Source organism: Miniopterus schreibersii, assembly GCF_964146895.1.
Source record: "Miniopterus schreibersii genome assembly, chromosome: 2".
Taxonomy (NCBI): domain Eukaryota; kingdom Metazoa; phylum Chordata; class Mammalia; order Chiroptera; family Miniopteridae; genus Miniopterus; species Miniopterus schreibersii.
In genome coordinates, this window is record NC_138102.1 from 34300912 (window position 1) to 34326767 (window position 25856).

At 36.7% G+C, this 25856-nt stretch overlaps 1 protein-coding gene across 1 annotated transcript in view; it reads left to right on the forward strand.

The window, feature by feature from the left end:
- The window catches only part of NALCN (sodium leak channel, non-selective), a 273012-nt gene that overhangs the window by 152447 nt on the left and 94709 nt on the right, over positions 1–25856 (forward strand). Inside the window, exons 14-15 of the mRNA XM_081127411.1 lie at positions 1957–2094; positions 16935–17009. Coding sequence (XP_080983537.1) covers positions 1957–2094; positions 16935–17009 — 213 coding nt within the window. The remainder of the gene's footprint in view (positions 1–1956; positions 2095–16934; positions 17010–25856) is intronic.

Below are 25856 nucleotides of genomic sequence, written 5' to 3' on the forward strand. Positions count from 1 at the left end.
ATGAAAACAAATTACATTGGTTTGTGCCCAAGGCACCTGAAGGTATACCTAAATTGTTGGTGTGGGTACCAAAAATAAATTTACTGGGCAGGTTTATTAATTATAAACATTCCTGTTACTTTTGGAGAAAGAAATTTATATCCAGTAAAATTCCTTTAGTTCTGGGAGGTGTTTTACTCTTCCTCTATTGCTGTTGAGTCTTTAAGATGAGCACATACTTTCACACTGGTGACATCTCCATTGAAGAAAATACAGTGATCTGATATTTTTATGTGAATCATCTTTGGAACTTGTGCTCCTTGCCTTTGGAGGTAATAAATATTCAACATTAAAAAAAAAAAATGCAGGGGAAAAAAATAATTGTCCTCAATGCTAAGCCCTGGCACACTTATGGGTTAAATAGTGTGTTGAAAAATCTATGAAGCATTTTTATGATGAGTTAAAGCTAACATTCTCTTAGGCACCTAGCAAGGAAAGTATTATTTTCTTACTTAGTGATCCTGAGTTCAAGTATCAATAGCAATGTATTTCATACTTTTGTGAACGGAAGGTTTTGTTGGATAATGAGACTGTAGAAACGTTAACTCAAGGAGAAGTTAAGGGTTTTACACATGGGCAAAACGTTAAGTGGAAAAATGTATCTCCTACTTCAAGATCCATTTACCAATTAATTTCTCCTTTGTTCATATGTTGGGCATTGAACACTTTACTTCTAAAAAAGTTAATTATCTCTAGTAAAGGAAACTATCCTGAGAGAGCTTACTGTGTGAGCAGGACTGGGAAGTAGTAGATTCAAGACTTCACAGAACACTGGAATCCATACTCCGAAAAGTACTTCAGGGTCAGAACACATGAGTATCAGCTTAATAGAGTGACTTTGGGCTAATGACCTATCATTCTTAAGCCTCATTTTCCTTATCTTTATAAAGGAAGAGTCAAATTAGATTATCTTTGAGGTCCTTTTTGCCTCTGAGATCCTAATCAGTGTAACAGAGCTTGTATCTTGGGATCAGTTCATCTTTATATTACACTGGACTTTATTTCTTGGAGCGTCAATACCTTTGAATTCAATTTAAGTCTTTATTGTACTGTGGCCTATGAAGACATTTTTAAAGAGTCACTAGATTCCAATTGTCATCTTTTCCAGACATCATCATGAATTCTCATCAAGAATGATTTATTGGCCACTAATGAGTAAACAATACTTGAATTAGAGATGTATATGTAATCATATAATTAATAAGAAACATATGTAAGAATGGAATTAACCAAAGATCTTTGCAGAAAGAGTGTGAGCCCTGTAGCTTCAGCTGGCTTTTGTTGGAATGCTCTATATTTTTTAGTCTTCTCTTTGTCCATGGTCTTGATTCGGCTTTGAAAAAGAAACAAAACAATTATGAAAAATGTATTTGTGTTTATTAAGTTGCTCAGCATGGCAATATTATTTAGAAATATTTCTTTTTAAAAGAGTCATGTTTTTAATATAACAACTTGATAGAGGGGTACTATAAAAGTAAAATAGGTTACTCTCGTATGCCTTTAAACAATTAAATGTAATTCATTATAAAAACAAATTATGCTTAGCATTAAAAATAAAAATACAGTAATCTGTTGGAAATGTTAAATAGCTTACTTAGAGGAGAAAAAAAGAAAGGCAAATATGCTATCGTCTTGAATATCTTTCTAATTTTTCTCAACAGTATTTATTACCAACAAGGCTAGTTTTAATTTAGAACAATTATTTTCATTTTCCACACTGAATAGTTAGATACCAGGCTTTTGTGATCTTTTCTTCTCAGCCCTTTCCCATCTGTTGAATCAAGGTTGTTCTTCCCCTGAGCAATCAGATAAAAATCAATAATATTGAGATCAAAGTCCTCAAACACCATATACTAATTTTAAATTGCATGCAAGCCTAAAGCTGGTATTTAATACCTCCATTCTTTTCCTCTGTAGGCATTTATGTCCATGTTCCAGATCCTAACCCAGGAAGGATGGGTAGACGTAATGGACCAAACTCTAAATGCTGTGGGACACATGTGGGCACCCGTGGTTGCCATCTATTTCATTCTCTATCATCTTTTTGCCACTCTGGTGAGTTTAGCACTTTTTTCAGTTATGTCTTAGATTTTGTAATGGGATGAGCATCAACAGATTTTTGGCCTACTTTCAACTTCAGAATGAGAGCCAGAGAACCAATGTAGAGTGGTCTGGTTAGATGAGTTCCCTAAGTTCTAAATTCTAAGTTCTAAGTTCTAAGTTCTTTGAGAAACTAGATTTCAGATTTAACTAAGAAGTTGTCTCTATCAGGTACAAGTGTTTGCATGAGGGAAAACAAGACAAAACAAAATAGAAATCTCATATTTGCATACCTACTTAAACATCTCTAATCATTCACACCCTAGATGATCTAAGAATCAAACCAGAACTATGTTATTATTATTATTATTTCTAATCTTGTAGAGATACTCTTTAGTTTCACTTCATCTTCTTCACAGCTGTAATTAAACTGAAGAAAGAAGCTGGAGACCTCATGGTGTAGTCAGTTAATTAGAAATCAGCTCAGTGTTTTTGTGCTATGTGCAATGGAAAGAAACAGATGGGAAAAAATAAAACACATAGACACAGAGCAGCAAATATTTTAATAGCACAATAAAAACTGAATACCAATTCCAAGAAAAAATTGACTTATGTCACACAGACTTTTCTTGTCAATGTATTTTTTATTAAAAAGAAAGAAAAAATGTTATGAAATGTGGCTTGTGACATACTAAAAGATGTAATTCTCAAGTCTTTCTAATGTGAAATGTACATCTCTATATAATAAATTGGTGCATATTTAAGAAGCAAACTTAAGCTCTACTCTTAGTTAAAAATTCCAAGTTAAGGATCTAAATGTTATCCTTTATTAGGAACACATGAAATGAAAACAACTTCTACTACATATTGACAGGCAAAATGTTTCACAATTTTATTCCTAACATTTGGAAAAACCAAGTTAGGTAATATTCCCATTTTACAAATGATGAAACTGAGGCTCAGAGGAGTTAAGTAATTTGTCCAATGGCACATAGAGTCTAAATGTTAGAGTCAGAATATGTCCAGTCCTGCCTGGTCTCAAAGCCATGGCTTTGCAACTACTTATTGCTACTTCCTTAGATTATGAAAATTACTATTGTCACTGAAAATGTCAGCATCAAATCAAACCTCTGCCCAAGAGTCACTAAAATAAAGCAAATTACATATAAACTCTAAGGTCCCTTCCAATTCTAAATATCCATGAATCAAACAAGTGCTTGCCCAGCCGGGTGTAGCTCAGTGGTTCAGCATCGACCTAGGATCCAGGCGATTGGGGTTCGATTCCCGGTCAGGGCACATGCCTGGGTTGCAGGCTCGATCCCCAGTCGGGGGCGTGCAGGAGGCAGCCGATCAATAACTCTCTCTCATCATTGATGTTTCTGTCTCTCCCTCTCTCCTCTCCTCTCTCTCGAATCAATAAAGATATATTTAAAAAAAAAAAGTGCTTGAGAAACAAGATGTTACATTAGAGTTTGCATTTACTACAGAGACAAAAGCTTTCAAAACTAAGACATGTTTATAAAAAAGCATATGAGGATGCATTGTAAAGTCTTGGGTTCAAACAAGAGAATCACAAAGAAATAGTTTGGACATTTTTTTATATGAGGTAGCTTTTTAAATATTCATAAAAGCAAAGAACATTGAGTAGTAGGAATGGAGGTCTGGCTTCCAGAGCCAACTCTAACTGTGCTGGTGTTTCCAGGACCCTTGTCCCTGAGGGCTTTACATACTCCCTTCCACAACCTTTAAATCTGTGCCTGTCATTCATTTATTCATTCATCGTTAATTCATTCACTCATGAATTCAACTAATGTCTATTATGCACCTACTATGAGTTTACGTTCCTTTAAAACTATGGAATAGCTTGGAGAGTATTGATCATGGGTTAAATACAGGACAGATATGACTGAAATCATGGTTGTATGAGAATAACCTATGTAATCGTTTTTGTAAAATATAATTGTTTGCTAACCTCTGCAGATTTTTTACACACAGCTATAAATTTGATCCTTAAGTCAGAGACTCACACATTATAAAAGCAGAAAGAAAACTATCTAGCCTCGAAAATTATTTAGCAAAGTGAATTTTTTTCAAGTGAACTTCTGCCGGGATATAATAAATATTATATTAAATCTGATACACAGACTTTTTGAGTAGTCTAAATTTTCCTTATTGGACCAAAAACGTGGCAATGATTTTGGAACACTGGAACACTTCTGAGGATTCCTGAGATTCACCTGAGCCTTTAAAAATCCATAGAGCATAACTTGAAAACCCATATCTAATTTCATCTCTTCATTCTACTGATTTAAGTATCTGCTCAAAACACATTCTAATTTTATTGTTATTTTCAAAAGATAGATTTTAATTAAAACTGAACATTGCAATTGTTTGTTCTTTTATTCATAATTGTTTCAAATCTGTAAAGCAACTGAGAACTGAAAATTCAGTGAGGGCGCTCTAGTAAATATGGTAGAATACAAGAGTATGGAGTTGGAGTCAAAATCTAGATTCAGATTCTAGCGCTAGATGTGTGACTCGGAAAAACCAGACAACTTCCCTGATCTCTATGTCATGTTATATCTGAAATTGAGGATAATAATGCCCCACACCTAGTGCCCAAGTTTTCCATCTCCATGTGAGTTGAGCTTGTATTTGGAAGGAGATTTTAGCCATTAAATAAGCGGATGATGGTAGCTATCACCAACACTAAGTGCCTTTAAGTTTAAGTAAGATTGTGTATGCATTTAAAGCTGTATATTAATAAATTCTAAAATGTTATTATGTTAGTTCATATGTTTTTAACTTTAGAAGTAAAGTATTATTGATCAGTTTAAAATATCCTTCTTCTTTCCCCAATTATCATTGTCTTACAGATAATGATGAATTTGGTATGAATCCATCTTCCAGTTTTAAATCATACTTCACTAAATTTAACATGCTATAAACTATAAAAAGACTCTTATTTTGTGTAACATTAATTTTAAAAAACCAACAACTAAACTATACACATAGATGATAAGGCGCATCCTAATTTCAGTTGTTATAATGTGAAAATAAATGTGCATATTAAAATCAATGAAATACGGTAGACTCCCACACACATATATGTATCCATTTAAAATATATAGTGTTTTAAATTTAAGGTTATCACCTACAAACATTTTACACCATTCATTTTTAACATTAAAATTAATTTTTTAGTTTGAGAAACTCTGCTGCAATGCATGGTGACCACCTTGGTAGAGATACCTGGTGTGCACAGTTCTCTGCCATGATGACTACACACCATTCCAAGGCCAAGTTATATTTGATCATGTGCTTTCCTCCTTACAAATCATTAGTAGCAGCAATTTTCAGAATAAGTGGTATCAAATTCTGTATACATTGTCAGTTGAATTTTTCACTAAATATTGTTTTTGAAATCTTTTTACCTTAATATATATAAAGCTTATTTGGTATATATAGTCATGAATATATGAAATATGACTGAATATGCCATATTTATCAGGTCCTTTCGTCATGAATATTTAGGTTGTTTTGGTGAATATTTAGGTTGTTTTACTTATATAATGTTGCAAGTCCATACTGAATCTGGTCTACAGGTTTTATTTATGTGGCCTGTGAGCTAAGACTGGTTTGTGCATTACTAAATGATTGTGTACCTATATAATATCCTAAATGTTGCCTCTTGGCCCTCAAAACTTAAAATATTTACTCTCTGTACCTTTCACTTGCAGACTCCTGCTCTGTAAGTAAGCTACACTAACTTACCCTCCCAAGAACAGTGGTTGAGAATCCCTGTGTGCATACATTCTCACTTATGGTTGATATTGCTAGACAGCCGCCCCAACATTGACCCTCTCATTCCTCCCCCTTCCCCCCTTCCCAGGCCTTCCCAGAACAACTGTCTGTCCATGGGCTATGCATATATGCATATTAAGTTCATTGGTTAATCTCTTCCTGCTCTGCCCTCTTCCTTCTGAAATATATTAGTATGTTGTATGCTTCAGTGTCTCTGGATATTTTTTGATATTGCTAGACTTTTAAGATTTTGACAGTCTGATGAGTTCAATGTTGGTATTTTCCTTAACTTGCATATTTGCATTTCCATAATTATTGATAAGGGTGCTCTTCATATGTTGATCAGCCATCTTCTTTGTGACTCGCCCAATCGTATGCTTTACCTATTTTTCTAAGATCTAGTTTGTCTTTTTTAAATTCATGTATTGGAGTAGTACATATGTTCTGGGTGTTAATCCCTTGACTACTATATAAATGTCTTTTCTTAGGCAGTATTTTGTTATCCCAATTTGTGATATCTTTTTGTCATCTTTGTAATTAGCTAGCTGATATTAATAATAGAAAAGGAGCGAAGGGGAGGCCAGACATTGTAAGCACGGTCATCTGGGCAGCTTTGCCAGGAAGCTGCAACTTCATGCTCCCCAGAAAACAACAGTTCCATTCCCTGCAGATCACTGGGGAAAGGGATCCAACAAAGGGGGAGATGGGCACATGTGCAATGAAGTCAGGGTGTTGTAGGAAAGATGCTTACCTGTCAGTCTAACATGGAGAAAAGATATTTGACTGGGGGTGGAGTACTGCAAGCACATGAAATCTTGGAAGGTTAAAATCCCCAGACAAAGAATTCTGCTTCTCTTGCTTTGCTCCAGCTCCCTTGCATTCTCTTGCTCTGTGAGCCACTCTCGCCTGCCCTCTCTCCATAGCCATGTGGCCTTAAGCAGCCCCATGGCCCAAGGCCATGCAGACCGCACACACAGTGGACTGCAGCTGGGAACACAAGCTAAGCTAGCCAGATGCTGGACTGGACTGTGCTTTAATATGGAGGGGAAACTCTGGGCAGTGGCTTTAATCCCAGCCCTGCTGAAGACAAGGCTGGACTTTTCCCATGGCAGGACGGAGGGAGATGGGAACTTGGAAGGGAATCCCCTTAATTTTATATCAACAATAAAGCTTTCCACAATACCTCAAGAATCCTATTTCCATCAGCAAGAGGCGAGGACACAAGGCACCCCACCAATAACATTTTGACATTTTTTTTATGTGGCCAAACTATCAGTTTTTTACTTATGGTCAATATTTATTTTGAACTCACATTTAAGATAGTCTTTCTCACCCTGAGGTAATAAAAATATTCTCCTCGATCTTCTTCTAATTGCTTTAAATGTTTACCTTTTACCTTTAGGTATTAAATACATCTCAACTTACTGTTTACATGTGGTATAAGTTAGGTTAAATACACTGCTTAAATAACTCAAATTGACTTTTCTCAAACACATTTATGTTAATTCTTAAAGCGTTGAGATATTTAGTTGATTTCTCTGATTATGAACCTAATGCAAAAAGGTCAGCTATTCATATATTTAAATTTATAAGGGACTTTTTTTTAATGAGAGCTAATTAGTTCAAAGAGAACACTGCAACTAAACTAAAGCTGAGAATGTTATTTCTAACTACCCAAAAAGCCTAGGAACTGAAGTCGCTTCCCTGGAGATTTTGTTTAAAGTTGATCAGCAATTGTTTTTCTTTTCCTGCTTATCCTCAGACTGACTGACCGTCACTGTAATGGGCTCTATTAAGTTAGCTCAATTTGATTCTGCACAGTTTTATTAAATCTCAGCTACTATGTGTACGTACTAACCTAATCCTAACCAAAGTGGGAAAGAATGTAATCCCTGTCCTCTTTGGGCCTACAACTAGTACATAAATAGGACTAGTAAGCACAAAGGAACCAAAAAATAAAACCTGTGATTCAAGGCCTGGTGATACATATGATGAAACTGCCATGAGCACATGCTGTTGTTGCTTGTTATGTGATCAATGCCCACATAATAAACATCTGCTTCCCAGTGATTCCAGACCTACCAAATCTGAAATAGTGGTCAAAATATTGACAGTAAAGCAGCCAGACATTGTTTGTGAACCAACAAGTAAATATGTGCAAGGAGGTGATAGGCCTGTGCTAATACATATATCATATTCTCTTAAAAACTGGACATTTAATACATTAAAAATCTCTATTCCATAAGCCTGTCTTTAGGCTTGAACTTGTCTTAAAATGAGCATTTTTGTTAAATTGTATGTTTCTTTTCGCAAAATATTACAAAGCATTGCAACCCAAATGAAAAAAAGTCCACATAAATATACAAACTCTGATTGTTTTTTACCCAGGCTGGCCAGTGGTGCCACACAACTGGTGAGTTTCTCATTTAGTCTTTCCAGGGACAGGCATGTACAAAGCAGAAAAAAAAAAGGAAAGAAAAGAAAAAAAAAGAAAGAAAAACTGCTTCCCTGCAGTTTGTTCTGGCATAAAAAAAAACAACAGCAGGCTATTCCATCACCCCCTGGGGGCACCAATTTTCCAGCTCACAATGAAAATCAAGCTTAAGTGCTCAGCAAATGCATATTCATAATCATTACCTATTATGTTTTTAAAACTTCTCTCTCATCTGCCAGGTAGTATTCTGTATTTCTGTCCTGACTGCAGTTTGCCGAATGCTTGTGGAATTCATATTTTTCTTCACTTTTACCATTGACTTGGGGATTAAGGATTGTGGAAGACTTAACCAATTGAAAGAGTCTATTTTTTTTATTCTCAGTGTTTTTCCTTTATTATTGTTTCAAAGGAAAGCCCTGTGATGTGAATACTGAGAGAAAATGTAATTAAGGATCCATTGTGGATAGTCTTTTTGTTACCTTTGAAGTGCTTAAATTAACACAGCAATCTCCTGATTTTGCTTCTGCTGTGGCAGCTTTCTGAGAATAGTCATATTTTGCTGACAAAAATGGGCATTCCAAAGTGTAAATTAAATAATTTGATTTTATAGAATTCATTTAAAAGTGCATCTGTGTCGAACATTTCCTATTTTACACTGCTCTGATTACATTTGACTTTTTGTTGACCTGTATAAAAAATGAGATTGTTTCCAACTACAGCCTGCAAGATGGCTTAGGATAGCATGATTATAAATGATAAGAAGGAAAAGAAAAGAAAAACACAAGATTACGGGGTGTTTACCAGATACCTGCTGTGTTTCTATTGCATATTTAAAATAATAATAAAAAATAGAAATTATTAATAGAGTTCACAGTAGAGAAAGAAATAAGAGTAAAGGTGGCATTTTGGCTAAAGGGCTATCTTTAAGCTATGTAAAAAGGAAAAGAAAATAGTAAAAGTAAGCTTTAGAAAAAAACAAAAATAGAAAGGAAAGATACATAAGGCAAGGGTGTAGCTATATGCAGAGTTTGGGAGAATGCAAAATAGGATATGCAGCTACAGAGACAGAAATTCTCAACAAAGAAAACCCATTGTGGTAAGGCCACCCTCTTGTAAAAATAAACTGTAACTTTCAGGAGTCTGAATCATGATAACCCAAAAGTGAGTGTTAGGTAAAGTATGTTGGACTGAATGGTTATGTCTGAATAAAATTGGAGGAAATGATACTAGGAATACAACTTCTGTAATTTATTGAATGTTGCTGAAACGTACTGTGGATAAATGCAAGAAAACAAGTTTGTCTGTGGTTAAATGTATAAAACTTAAAACATGGTGAATACCTAGTGAACCCTCAGCTCAGGTGAGTCTGGCTTTTTCAGAAGCTTTTAAGGTGTAAGAGGAGTAGTTAGAAAAAGAGAAGAGGGATCTTAAGGATTTATTGTAGCTGAGCACCTATTAAGACTCTGGGGCAGGCGCCATATTGAACCTGGAAAAGTATGATCTGAAATCCACTAAGCTAGAAGGTCAGCATCCCACCAATATGTTGCTATGTCATTCATAAAAATTCCAAGGATACTTGCCAGGCTTCCAAAGACTTGATATGTGGCATTTTCCACACTGAATGCATTGCCAATGCTAAAAATATCTTGAGAATGGGCATGATAATTTGAGGAAAATAAAGAAGTAGATACCTGGAAAATTTTAATAGTCATTCTCCATTTTTTCATTGACATTGTTGATTCATAATGTTTCAATAGTGATCATAAAATAAGGAAGTGACTAGTACATCAGTTGTATATTACATGGTAGAACAAGTATTTGTGTTGGATATTCATATGTTGGAATGTTAGAAAGCTGTTAAAAGTGGCAAGTAACACCTGGTGTGGCTCAGTGGTTGAGCATCGACCCATGAACTAAGAGGCCACCGGTTTGATTCTCAGTCAGGGCACCCTCAGACAGGGCCCGGGGGTGAGCTCAGTCCCCAGTAGGAGACATGCAGGAGGCAGCACATGGATGACGTTTCTCTCTCTATCCCTCCATCTCTCTCCCTTCCCCTCTAAAAAATTAATAAAAACATATTTTTTTAAAATATGGGAAAAAAGTGGCAAGTAGCCAATGCATGGATATATGTGTATGTATGTGTGAATTTCTTTTTTGAAAGCATTGCACAAATGAAATACTGCTGTGCAGAAAGTATGTACTACTTGTGTTTTAACAAAGCTCAAGAGGAAATGAAAGGATATATCATTAGTCTTTATTCCCCAGAAAATTACATCATTAAAAAAATAGTGATATAGATTCGGTGCCGCATCGAAAATTTAAATATTATATAAATCTAAATACTAAAAAATAGAGCAGAGTACTTTGGTTGCATAATTTAGAACTGGCAAAATATAAAGGTGTTTCATACAAATGATGAAGCTCTTTGAGTTAATGTGGCAAGTCTCCATAAAATGTCTTTATAATATAAATAACATTTTAATATAAACCTGTGAATCACATTTAATGGCTGTGGGAAACCTTTTGGCACAGCACATGTGGCACTTACAAGTAAGTGAACATTGACGGAAAATAAAATTCAGATTATTAATGAGCATTACCTCAGCTTCTTATAAAAACAAAACAAACAAATGAAAAAACGCAGGAACTGAGGAATGATTCTCACTTTCAGACAAAGAATTCATCCCCCAGTCCCACAACTTTCAATACCATGCATTGAGAAGTGGCCCGCACCCCCTTCAGCCTGCCCTCGCCCTCGGTCCAATTCCACACAGCACTGGGTTTGTAGGACAATGATCTGTCTCATTGACAGCGAAAATTAAAAGTGATTTTGGAAACCAAGCTGCCACCCTCCCTTTATTTCTATTTCTTTATCACAGTGGTTATTGCTACCTTATTAGAGTCTGAGAAAAGAACTACAAAGTAATTCTCACCTCCTCACAACCACCTGCAGACTGACCCTGCCTCTCCTGCATCATCTACATCCATTCCAAAGAGAGTCAAAGCCAGCTCTCACCCTAAGTGCCAAGATGTCACCTTATCGCAGTGCCCTACACTTAGGAACTTGGTGACAAGGGTCAAGCTAAAAGTTCATGTACAAATAGTTTTGGGAAGAAACTCAAACTCCACACATATTTTTAAGTAGTTCCTGGTTTTGCCGTCACATTGTCATGTTAATTAAGCAGTGATGCCTAAACATTCAAGAGTATTTGTTGAATGAACTTGGGTTGAATGATAATTTAAAGCAAACTATAAACTTTCTCTTACATAAATCTTAATTTGTTGCCATAACCCTCCCAACATCTTGTCTCAATTCTGTAAACAGGGAGCTTTCAACCTGCAAAGCCCTTTCAGCATTTTCCCAACAAAACCAGAGCTTTTCCTTTTTGAGTCTTGCCTTCTCTCTACCATGAAAATCAAATCTTATCTGCATGACAAGGAGAAAGTGTGGCCAGCATCCCACATCTGCCTCCCTGTCCTGCTATGAGAGTAGCTATTTTCTTTTTTCTCTAAGAAGAATGTATAAAATGTACTTTAAAAATAAATAACTAAAATGTTATATATTTAATAACCTTTTGCCAAACTGCACTTTTGACACTGCCTAGTTATCATTTCTGTGATCCACTTTAAAATAACTACATTACATGCATAAAAAGAAAAAGCAACAACATCTGAAAGAAAAAATTAACAGAGAAGAAAGGAATCTCATCACTTTGTGATTATTACAATATCTCCCTCTCCTGCCTCCCCAGCCTCTCCCAGCCTCCTCTCTGGCAGCCATGCTCTGCCTGTTCTTAGCTGCTCACCAGGCCCCTAATTAGCCACATGCTCCCAAAGCCTGTCTTTGCTCATATCACCTAGAAAGTCTTTCTCACAATTCTCTTTATACCGAAATTATCCTTCTCCTTGGTATCTTGATGTCTTGGTAGCACAGGGTTAGACTTGGTGCCTCACAATCTTAAGTCGCATTCAGAAGATGCACCAGACCCACTTAACCCAGATCAGCTCTCAGAAATCTAAGTGCTCAGATGACACAGCACTGAATGTGTGATACTCAGCTTGGGTTTAGTTTCTGTTTGTCAGTCTTCACACTTGTGTGGCCCCTCTCTGAACCCTCACTCCAATCTTCACATTCCTGCTTTCTGAAAGGAAAGAAGAATGTTTTCTGGGATGGATGGAGCAGAAGGAGGCAGAAATCCCTGGAAAGAAGCAGGGAGGCAAAGCGTTTTTGGTGGTAGGGTGGCATGCCACACACAGGGGCCACAACAGTACAGGTACCAACCTGGGCATGCTTTGACATTCAAGATTTGTCTTGTACCCACTTCTTTTCTGAACTTGGGGGGAAATACCCTTGCTGGGGGCCTCACATGGACGAGGGGCAGCCTGGACAGAATTGGGGAGCTGTCTGAGAAGTCTAGGTAGAGAGAGGACCTAAAAGATCCCCTAAAAACAACTTTCCCATCCTTTCTGCCTGGAATGGTAGAATTTCCAAACTTCCCTAGGAGTTGAGAGTCAATGTATAGTACAACACCATTGAAGGAACTATGGCCCAAAGACCAGATGGAGAATGAAGGGATTGAGTGGGGTCCCCAAAAAGATATGTTCATGTTCTAACTCCAGAAACTTTGATTGTGACCTTATTTGAAAAAAGGGTCTTTGCAGATGTAATTAAATTAAGGATCTTAAGATGAGATCATCCTGAATTATCCAAATGGGCCCTAAATCCAATGACAAGTGTCCTTATAAGAGACAGACGACGACAAGACACAGGAAGAAAGAGAATGCCTTGTGAAGACAGAGGCAGAGGCTGGAGTGATGCAGCCATAAGCCAAGGAACACCCAGGGCCACCAGAGGCTGGAAGAGGCAAGGAAGGATCCTCTGCTAGCACCTCTGGAGGGAGCATGTGCAGCTGACAACTCAATTTTAGACTTCTGGCCTCCGGAACTGTCATAGAATACATTTATGTGGCTTCAGGCCACCAAGCTTGTGCAATTTGTTACAGCAGCCTGAGGAAACTAGTACAGTGTCAGGGAGAATCAGAGATCTTAGCAGGGACTGCTGGAGCTGACATGGTGCCTAATTCAGCAGGAAGAAAGCCCAGATGCCCAAAACAAGTGCCGTGGCTGCCCCTTAAGTGGGACAAAGGAAAGGCCACATGGCCAAGTGCGTCAGGTGCCGATAACAATCACATCCTCAACTTTAAACCAGCCCTAGAAAGAAAAGGAACATTTATTCAAATGTAACTGGGTTTTAAAGGATGGAATAGGATTGATCTAGGAAGACTCAGTTTTCAGCCACCAGTGCAAATGGGGGGTTTATGGACTAAATTAAGTTCATTTGTAAAAACAAGAAAATTTCCCATATCGAAGTTTATGTCTGTATATTTCCATAAAGGCTATATCATATACCAGTGTTGCTGGGGGAGGGTTAGGTGAAAATACAGTAGCTTCAACTTGTTGAGCAATTAATATTATAGCCGTAATATTTTCAGGTGAGGGCACTGAAACTCACAGTGGGTCAGTGGTTGCCACATAACTCTTGACTGGCAGAGCCTAACCGAGGTCTCAAACCACAATGCTCTTTTCTGCCAGGCTGCCAGCCTACATCCGCTTAATTCGATTGTGAACTTCATCGTGGTGAGTGCAATATTGTGTTTATGTTCCTGACCAGGCAGTGTCTGACACATCAATGGGGTCCAATCAACTGCCTGTAGAATTTAATCGAGTAACATAACCTCACTGTCCTTAAGTAGCCTGCCATCTGTCTGGTGTTGGGGAAATAATTAAAAATAAAATCTGCCAACCCAGAAAACCTCTCCAGCCAGGCAGACGAGAAAGAAAACAGTTTTATTATTGGATAAGCACTGAACCAGACTGCGATGGGCATCACAGGCAACCCGCTAAGAGATTGCAAAGACAGAAAGTAGCTAACCCTTTCATTCATATCCCCACATTACATCCATGTTCTCAAGATGGAAATGACTAGCCCTCAAGTAAAAAGATTCAATAGCTCCATTTGTTAAATATAGTTCCCAGTAAATTCACCTGGTGATTGGGGTGTCCATCTGTGGTAGGTAATTGCCTTTATCAAAATGAAAACTAAAATTTTTTCATATCTCCATGACAAGTAGGTAGTTTTGCAAAGGATGGGGCCAAGTAGCTAAAATACACACCCACCCACCATTGGAGAAGGGAAGAGAGGGTGCTATTCCTGGGTTGTAAATCAGAACAGGCTTTTTTAGAGCTCTTAAAAAGGTTTATATACATCTCAAAGGGACAGGGAAAGACTGTACAAGGACAATGTTTTCTAAAGAAATGCTCTAAGAAAAGGGAGGGGGCAGTTACTTTCCCTTTTTTCATTGGGGATTTTTTTTTTTCTAAAATTTTTGTTTGCCCTTTTACTAGAAAGATAAGAAAATTGGTTAAATTAGAATACAGAGGGTGATCAAGTGCCAGTGAGTGATGGAAGTGGTGTGAGACAGCTCAGACTCGCAGGAGACCTTCAGGTGGATATCTCTGAATCTGAGGCAAGGTGGCCAGGAAAGGTAGACTCCTTCCCTGATGTTATGTTTGATGACAGCATCAAGATAAACATCAAGGTCATGGGAAGGGGCTAAACTTGGAGTGAACTATATAATGTCCTGTTTAGAGTATAATGGCTGGTTTAGAGTAAGCCTGAATATGTCTGTGCCAAGATGCCCATGGTGTGGCAGATATGGTGACATCAGTAAAAATCTATGGTCTAAACCATTCTTTATCTTCTTTAAGTTCTGGTAAAATCCCAAAAGACATGGCTGTAAAAAAGGAAGGGTACTGGCACTTGTCCCAAGTCGAGCATGTCCTGTCAATTTTAATAGTATTGCCTGGCTGGCATGCTCAGTGGTTGAGTGTCAGCCTGTGCACCAGGAGGTCGCCGGTTTGATTCCCAGTCAAGGCATCTACCTGAGTTTTGGGCTTGAACCCTGGCAGGGGTTGTGCAGGAGGCAGCCAATCGATGTCGATGTTTCTCTCTCATCAATGTTTCTATCTCTTTCCCTCTCCCTTCCTCTCTCTAAAAAAATAAAAATAAAAAATCATAAAATCAATAAAAATATATAAAAAATTTAATAATATTTAGAGGCTTCTTTTTCCTTGTTATATTCTCATTAAACCTGGGAAAAAGATAGCCATTAACATATATAATAATCTCGCTAGTGCTTAAAAGGCATGATGACTAAATTGCCTCGACTTTCTTACCTTCACGCTTAACTGTCTAATATTAACAAGTGGAAATAATGTGTTAAGAGGGAAATTGAAAGTAAGAATATAAATTAAGAGTGAAAAAAGATTATCAAGTGAATGTGGAACTTCAGAGAATTCAAAGTTAAAAAGGGACTAGGAATTAAAATATTTTTAAAATTCTGCATTTTTGTTGTTTCTTTTACCTTATTTACCCATTCCAAAAGAAGTACATGCCTTTTTAATTTGGAAAATATGGTGAAATACAAAAATAAGGGGGGAAATTCATTTTTCACAAAGGCAGGCACCATTAACATTTCTAAAGAGCCTTCTAGTCTTTTTTATTCTTTTCTATACATGGTTGCATTTCTACCATATATACCCTTATCTAATATTGTAGTATAAGCATTTTTTCAATATTAATAAAAACTTACGATGCATTAGTTATCTATTGCTATATAACAAATTATGAACAACTTAAGAGCTTACACTACAATAAACATTGATTATCTCACTCAGCTTCTGCAGATTAGGAATCTGAGACAGGTTTAGCGGGTGTTTCTAATTCAGAGTGTCTGATGAGTTTCTAGTCAAGATGTTGGCTGGGGCTGCAGGCTTTACTAGGGCTGGAGTACCCACTTCTAAGAGGAGTCACTCATGGCTGTAGGCTGGAGGCCTCAGCTCATCACCCCACAGGCCTCTCCATGAGTTTCTTCATGACACGGCACCTGGCTTCCACCAGGGTGGTTGAGAGAGAGAGAGCAAGGTGAAAGCCACAATGTCTCTTATCACACACGATCATTTCCGTTTCCTGTTGCTTACACATACCAACCCGATTCATCATGGTGGGGACTCACAAGTGTGTGAACACCAGAGACTCACAAAACTGTGAACACCAGGGTGACTTTTGCAAGACTAGCTACCACAATGAGAATTTGTAATGGCTGCATGAATTTTATAATAAAGGTCTCTATTAAGTATATTAACTCTTTATGGAAGGTTAGATCTTATTTCCAGTATGTCATTGTCACAAATAACTCTATCAAGCACCTTTGTATACAAAAATTCATCAGTACTTCAGAGTATTTTCTTTGGACATGGTCTCAGAAGTGGGATTATTGAGTTATAAAAAACTTTTACTTAATTTCCATTTTAAATTGGCTTCATAAGCAAATTAATATTTATGTTGCTTATTTCAGTTAACATATGCATTTCTTTCCATGTATTTGGGATAAATACCTTAAAATACCTATGCAGTGATTCACAACTACATGTTTATTTTTCAGTTAATGCATTCTATATGGTGTATATTTTAGGCAGATATTTTATATCATATACACATGATATTTTTATACTTACGGCATCTGGGTTTTTTCATTGTTATTTAACCATTTTATAGATCCTCCTGAGTTTGTTTGTTGCTGTTATTTTGGACAACTTAGAACTTGATGAAGATCTAAAGAAGCTTAAACAAGTAAGTAATGTACGAGGAACTCTTAAAACATGTGCTTACAGGTAATATTAAAGCAGTTCAAACTTCATAGTAAAAAAATAGATTTTAATAAATTACAGCAGTCTAAGTTGGCAAAAATATTTTTTAATTTTATTTATTATCAGCAAAAGAAATTTTCTATTGCTTTATAATTAACCTAGGAATATTTTTACATTATTATGAGTAAAGGTAAGATTGATGTAGTATAGTAAATTGGATTTGGAGACTACTCTCCGTCTGCCATTAAATGAAGGTTGTCTGAAAGTGAAAAGCATCAGGGCCAAGTTGCCATTTTGCATAATTATATGTGGTACCCTTGATCATCATGAAAATATTAAGCATCAACTTGCCTGACCTGTAGACACTAAAAGAGAATTTAGTCTGGGTACCCATGGTGATTATAAGAAAGGGAATAGAATAAATGATCAACTGTGCCCAGTTAAGTATGAAAATAGATTGAATGTTATGGTAATAAAAATCGTATCCAAAAAATTTAAATGAAAATATGTTATTTATAATAACATATATTAACATATATGAAGGTTATGTTATTGATGGCAGAAAGATTATAGGTATGATCAACCATTCTCATAGTTTCTGTTACATGGAGGATAATTGGCTTGAATATTTGGCTGTATCAAAGAGTATAGACCCTTTCAGAAGGAGAGCTAGTGGGAGAGAAGAACACTGGATAAGATATCCTTGGGTCATCCTTCCCAACACTAGAAGAATAATAGGAATATTACCAAAGAGAACCACAGCTCTAAAACAAATTTTATCTGGATTCTACACCTTCAGAGCCTTCAGATTGCATCTGAGTTCCCTATTTTTAACAAAGCAGAGACATAACTTATTTAAATTGTTTTGTTGTCATTTTCATATCTGAAAGTTACTTTATGCATTTCATCTTATCACTCTCGTTTATCTCCAAAGCCTATGTTTTAACTAAGGGTTGCCAATAAAGAAAAAAAAATTGATGTAAAGATGCCCATTTAAATAAACTATATGGTGCTTTGCTTTGAATATATATTATCAGTTATAAAATGTCTTTTATTTAATCACTCACCAGATATTAGTGACACTTTGTTTTTCTGAAAATTCTCTGCACCAAAGCTGATTATCCAATTGTGCTAATCTACAATTTGGAGTATCTCCTTTGAATATTTAGAGATATTTGAACATTGAAAATCCAAGTCATAAATGAAACAGCAAAATCCATTTTTATTAGTACATTGTTTTTTGCCATAATTGGACTGAAACTACATTTCTATTAAATTCATCTATTAATTTCATACTTGAAACATTAAACTGCTGTGGACCAAATATTGTTATAGTAAGCTAAAATGTTCCTGGTTCACTTTCTTCCATTTTTGTATAAGAGTACTTTGTGTTTTCAAAAGTTTTTATCCATTAAGTCATGTTTTTATATCTGTGATTTTTCTTATTTCTTTTTATCCTGCCATCTGAGGTAAAGCTCATTTACATAATTTTAAGAATACACTCACACACACACATCCACTTTCATGCACACGTGTCCATAATGATGTCGATACCTGAAACTTTAGACTGCCCTTTATGGCTTCTTTTAGAACTCCAATAAATACGTTACCTGAAATATTTGTGCATGTGCAGGACAGCCCTTAGTGATTAAAGTATATATACTCTATTTTTATTATTCCTAAATAGAAAATAGAAAGGAGAAAACTTGAAAAAAAGCACTTGATTTTCTTAATGTTTGAAATTCCAGAAATCACTATGTATTCCAAAGCCTCTCTGTTCAGTTCAAACTCTTTTTTCATCTTTTACTCTTTCCACCAACTAGTCTACAGGTTCTTTAGCTACAGTAACATTTGCTGAGCCTTCATTGCTAACAAGTGGCAGAGTTAGGATTTAGACCCAGGCAATTTGGATCAAAAACTCAGACTCTTAACCTCTACACTATTGGGTTGAACTAAAGCTGTATAGATGCCAAACATGAGTTACGCCTTATGTGGAAGCTCACTCACAGGACATTTAATTACCTGTTTATAAATACTGATATTTTAGATGACAGAGACATTGTATTCATGAAATAGCTGTTGATGTAAGGGTCAGTTTCTGAGGAATGAAGGTGAATTAAGCAACCCAATTATTAAAACTATTCAAAATAGTTCTTTGTTTTCCCCTTGAAAAACATGATCTAATCAGAGCCACTGGAGTTAGAACTATTGCAGAGGGTAAGCGCTAAAATGCTTACCATTCGTTCCACATAATGGCAGATGCTGTCCAAGGCAGCTCTTCTCTCAGTGACCTTCTGGAGCAAGGATCCTCCTTAGACACAGACATCAAATGCCTGCAGCATATTAACATTTCAGCCAGGCCCCTTGAGACTTTGAATCTATCTTATTGTGATCATGATAAAAAAAACAAAAAACACACAATTGTATTAAATTATAAATGTTGGTTCATACACATTTGTCAAGAGTAACAGAAGCCAGTACCTCTAAAATGGAGAAGTTAAATATGAAACATTAAACAGAGCTATTAGAAAGAGAAAAGTCAGTTCTCACTTGGAGGGAGGAAATATGACCCTGAAGATGGGCAAGGTGGGAGATCACGGTAGAAAGATCCAGGGAAGGAATTAGAGTGGAAGAGAAGACATGCGTAAAGGAGTTAAGCTAGGAAAACATTTCAAATATGAAACTAAGGGAAAAAGCATGGATTATGTATGACTGACTATTAATGCAATGATAAACCGAGAGGAATGTGACCGAATCCAGAGTCAGGAAGGTGATAGTCAGGTGGCTAAATGTCAAAGGACATCAGACCTTTCAGGGAGAGGTTCCCCCAGGGCAAGTACGGCTACATGATCAGTGGTTGGTGGAACTGTGCAGTTGTGTCCTCCTTAAGTACCGTGCTATATAGATCCTTCCCATTCTTTTCTGACACCACTTCCTTGTTCTTTAAGACGGTAGTTTCCCGCCAGGGACTGCTGACCTGTAGGGTTTTTCAAGAGAAACTATAGAGCCAGCAGCCACTTTCCCCACTACAAGAAGCCAAAGGGAATTGTGCACTTACCCAGTGTAAGACAGGATGTGCTAACTGAAATGCCAGCTTTAATACTTTTAGCTGGAAATCTGCAAATACTATGTGGCAGTTCTGCTCCCCTAGCGCTGCAGTTCTCGTGTCTCTTTATCCACTCCTCTCTTTTAGGAAGAAGCAGCAGCACTGAATTACTCATTACTTAATAAAGGCACTTTGATAGAGAAAAAAATTTACGATGGGATTCAAAGGGGAAAATAAAAGAGCTCCTTGGGGATGAATTTTGAAAGGTTCTGACATAGTACCTATTCCTAATACCTCTCTCTCTAAGATATCACCAGGATTGTACCTTAATGGTTGCTGGTGTAGCTTGTCTTTTGTCACTCTTCAAAATAAATAATGTAAATAATATCCATGTAAAATTCATCTATTGATTTCCCTCTGTGTCGCATATTAGATGCAATCAATTCCCAGTAGCAATATACAACAGCAGCAACCATTTCATAGCAGCCATAATTTACATAACCTAGAATTTAATTAAATAGAGACCATGCCTCTCTTTTCAGCATCCCCAAAACCCATACTGGACTTGGAGGTATAGATGATAGATGATACTGGATTGTTAGTGAATGTGTAATTGACTATCAAGAAGCCAAATCAGTTTGTATGGAGACTAACAAAACCCTTGACCTAATACTATCCTCTGAACAGTAGGAGGCAATGATGACCTTGATGTTCAGCAGGGTAGGAATAACACTGGGGACTGTAGTTAGAGTTTTGCACATTTTGAAAATGAAGAGAATTCTTGAAGCTTTAATGATTTTTGTAAATTCAGTGCAAGACAGTATAAAGGGTGTTTTTTTGAAGCAGTATAAAATTCATTGAACTATGAGCGGGGGGAAAACACAGAAAAAGCCTCAGGGAAAGAATGATTGAAAAGGGAACTATAGATAGTCTGTTTAGATTAAATTCAAAGCTCTGAAATTAAAACTGTATCCCAAGCTCTGTATTGTTTCATTTGAATCCTGGTTCAAAATTGATGATGTTTGGCCTTTGATGATGTCCACCGCATATTGGTGGGGTGGGAGTCCATGTAAAAAAGGTTCTCTCTCTTACTGACTGATTTTTTAAACAAAAACAATAAAAATCTTATATTCCTTTTAAAAATATGAGCTCCAGATTAATGTTTCTCTCTAGCCTTACCTGGGAGCCTACATTTTCATCTCTGTCTTGTCTCGTCTCTTATACTGATGTCATTCCAGATTTAGGGCAATAACAAGGAGACAGGATTTTACCAGAGTATACTATTCAGCTAAACACTGGTTGCCATCACCTGATCTGAGGCGAGCTTTCATTATTCTCAGTATTTTCTCCATCTTTCATGAGTGAACTTGAACTAATGTAACATAAAGGAGAGCAATGTAACTGCTACAATAATAAATATTACCCATTGAAAACTACCTTATGCAAGACACTTCATATTAAATTACTGAATTTAATTCTATTAAAGACACAGAAAGTAACATTTAGGGAAGTAAACTCCTTGCCCAAATTCACGTGATTTGTAAGTGCCTAATTTAGGATAACAGTGATATCAAACTATAAACCAGTGTACTCACCAAAAGATGACACACTACCTGATCAGAGACCCAGTTCATTCATTCATTAAGAAATGCATGTCTAGAAAGTAGAGTGGATGAGATGCTTATATTTGTGAATCAACATATTCCCTCTCTGTGGGTGTATAGACTGGAGACCAAATTCTAATCAGAATATAGCTTAGTGAGCTAGGAATCAGTGTGGGGTGTAGGGGAAGAAGGTTGAATGATCAAGTATGTAAAGGCATGAGACTGAAATTGTCTGAAGTATCCCTTTTATAGTTGGTATATTACCCATTCTGTAATCCTCAGGTCTGAGTACTCATTTACTGTGCTTCATATATTGTGTTAGGCACAAGGGACTTGATGACCAAGACACTGTTTCTGCCTTCAAATAGCTTGGGAGTTGGTGGGAGAAAGTGACAAGTAAACAGATACTATAAGAGGTTTGAGGAGCACATAGGAGACACATCTAGCATAGACTATTAAATCAGAGATGTTTTCTCACAAGTATGGTATGGTATAGACTGAAATCTGAAAGTTGAGTAATGACTATCCAGGTGAAGAGGGTTGGAAAAAGGTGACGTGAGGAAGGATACTTAAGATGAAAGGAACAACAAGCCTTTTCTTTTTTTAAAAAAGTATATTATTATTGATTTCAAAAAGAGGAGGGGAGAGGGAGAGAGAGTGATAGAAACATCAATGATGAGAGAGTCATTATCAGCAGCCTCCTGTACACCCCCCTACTGGGGATCGAGCGCACTATCTGGGCATGTGCCCTGACCTGGAATCAAACCTCAGTCTCCTGGATCATAGGTCGATGCTCAACTGCTGAGCCATGCAGGCCGGGCACAGGCCTTTTCTTTAGGCAAGAAAAAACACAGTGACTTTTTTGGAGTCCACTAGAATTTCACTATGGGTCAAGAATAGAACAAGGGAGAAAATGATGAGCTGGAAAAATAAGCAGGGACCAGCAGATGAAATAGTGTGAGCAGCACTAAGCATTTGGATATTATACTGAGGGCATTTAAGCCAGAGTGACATAATCTCCCCTACATTCTAGCTTCAGTGTAAAATGAACTGAAGGGCACCTAGGCCGAAGATAGGAGGACCAGTTTCTGAGGCAGACAGTAATCACAGCCCCCAAAAAGGAAAGAGAGATGAGGAAACATAAAGGAGTGTTGAAATAGAGAGGAGGGAAAACAGACGATAGGATTTGGTGACTAATTAGATATGAGATGAGAAAAGGCAGGAGACAAAGAAGTTACCCCAGGTTTCCAGATTGCCCTAGGTGTGCCACAACAGAGAATACAAGAGAAGTATGAGTATCCTTCATTTTTTCTCTTTTAGGGAATAGGAGTTGGTCATATTTTCCATAAGATAAATGCCTGAGAGCTATCTAGGAGATGATGTCTACAGGTAGATGTAAGGTTTAAAGGTTAAGTGAAATATCTGGACTGAAATAGATATTGGAGAGGAACAAAAGTCAACACATAGACGGTAATTTAAGCCCTTAGAAATCATGAGTTTACCAATGGAAGAATGTTTCCCTGAATCATAGGAACCAATGAGAAAAAGCCTGAAATGTGAATGAGAAGTCACAGCCCAAGAGGTAGGAGGAAAGTCTAGAATATGTTTATCATTAAATCCAAGAGTTAGACGTGTTTCAAGAAGGAGGTTGTGGTCAACAATCTCAAAGACTTTAGAGAGGTCAAAAATTGTCACCATAGAAAAAAAACCCTATTTATAATAACGTCAGAAAGAACAAAACACTTTGGAATAAACTGAACTAAGAAGGTGAAAGACTTCTACACTGTAAACTGTAACACATTAATGAAAGAAATCACAGGAGATACAAATAAATGAAAATACATCCTGTGTTTGTGGATTAGAAGACTTATTATTGTTAAAATGTTCATACTATCCAAAGCAATCCACAGATTCAGTACAATCGCTATCAAAATATCAATGTAGTTTTTTCAATTATAGGAAAAAAGTTCTAAAATTTATTTGGAGTCTCAAGGGACCCCAAACAGCCAAAACAATCCTAAAGAAAATGAACTAAGTTGGATGCCTCATACTGCTCAATCTCAAAACATATTACAAAGCTACAGAAATCAAAACTACATGGTATTGAATTAAAGACAGATATAGATATATATATATATATCTCAATGGAACAGCAAGACAGCCCAGAAACAAACCCTGGCATATATGGTAAAACAGTCTTTGACAAAGGTATCAAAACCACATGAAAGGAAAATGATTGTCTTTTTAAAAAATGATGTAAACAAAACTAGAGTTCCACATACAAAAGAAAGATGTTGGACCCTAACCTTACACCATATACAAAAATGAACTCAAAATGGATTAAAGACCTTAATGTAAAATTTAGAACTATAAAAATCCTAGAAGAAAACACTATGGAAAACTTCATGACATTGGAATTGGCATTGATTTTTTTGGATATAATACCAAAAACACAGGCAACAAAAGCGAAATAGACAAATTGGACTATCACAAACTTTAAAACCATTGTGCATAAAAAGGAATAATCAACAGAGCAAAAGGCAATTTTTGGAATGGTATAAAACATTTGCAAATCATGTATCTGTTAAGGGGTTAATATCCAGGATATACAGGGGTTGGCAAAAGTAGGTTTACAGTTGTGAGCATGCGAAACAGTTTATTCTTGTATTATTATTTATTAATCAATTATTATACTATTTATTTGCATTATTTGTCTTTGTTATTGTTATTATTTCATCTCCTTACTTATGATTAATCTTTTAGGTAATGATGGCTGGTACTTTAACCTACTTTTGCCCAATCCTGTATATACTGAAGCCTTAATTCCAAACACCTGTGAGTGTGACCTTATTTAGAAATAGGGTATGTGTAGATGAAATCAAGTTAAAATGAGGTTTTTAGGTGATCCCTAATTTAATATGACTGGTGTCCTTATGTAAAAACAAAAAGAGACACAGACAGGCACCCAGGAAGAACACCCTGTGATGACAGAGACAGAGACTGGCGTGAGGTGTCTACAAACTAAGAAACACCAAGGATTGCTACCATAACGCAAAGCTGGGAGAGCATCCTCTAATAGATCCTTCCTCAGAACCTCCAGAAGGAACCAAACTCACAGACACCTTAATTTTGGACTTCTGGCCTCCAGAACTGTGAGACAGTAAATTTCTATTGTTTTAATCCACCCAGGTTTTGGCACTTTGTTACCTCAGCCATTGGGAACTAATACACCTCCAGAGCCTTGTTCTCCAGCCTCAAGAAGAAATGATCCCTTTCTGGCCCTGGGAAGTGATATAGCCAAAAGCACAGCATGTAGGGACAATGGGTGCACTCTCAGAACACCAGGCCAGCTTTCACCCCCCAAGAATGGCTTTCTTGGCAGTTGGAGTCATTTGCCTCTAATCAAACAAGTCCTATAAAAGTAAATTTATAAATCTGAGACTTTCTTGTAAGAAGGGTTTTTCTAAGCCTTTTCTAAATTTCATTTCATGTGTGACTAACCCAAACTAGATCACTTTTAGAGGGTTATTTTCAGAAACCTTGTTCTTTGTCTCATCCACTAGCGCTCAGGACTTTTTATAAGTTAGCTTAAGTCTCTCTTGCTATTGAACAAACACAAAATGACTCACGTAAGACTATTAGTTTACACTGGTGAGTTGTCGGTTGTCATTCTATAATTGTGCTAATTTACAATTACTTTTATTACAATTTTTCATAGCACACTGCAAGATAACTCTTCCGTTTTAAAAAATTTTTAAAAGTACCCAAACCCAGGCGATAAACTCACACTTCAGCTCTGCCTGAACTCAGCATGCCCAGCCCTCAGCTGTGGGAATGCGATTTCATTTTGCTTCCTTTAATCAAGAGAACAGAAATTGTAAAAAACTAACAGTGCTTTTTTTCTTCAAATCCTGTCACAGGCAATGGGAAAATGCATTGTTATGGTTCTAAGAAAAAAGTGTGAAAATTGGTTTTCAGTTTTACGCAGCTTCTTAGTCGTTGAATTGCAAAAAGACTGTTAGCTGTGTTAAGACTTGTTATAAGGAGTTGGAGAGGTGAGTTTTACCCTGCGTGTACCTAAACAGGAAACATGAATGCACCGAAGATGTTGTCATTGCCTTGACTGATTCCTTTCGGTCTCAAGTTTCACACAGAACGTTGTTCCGACACTGTTCTGAAG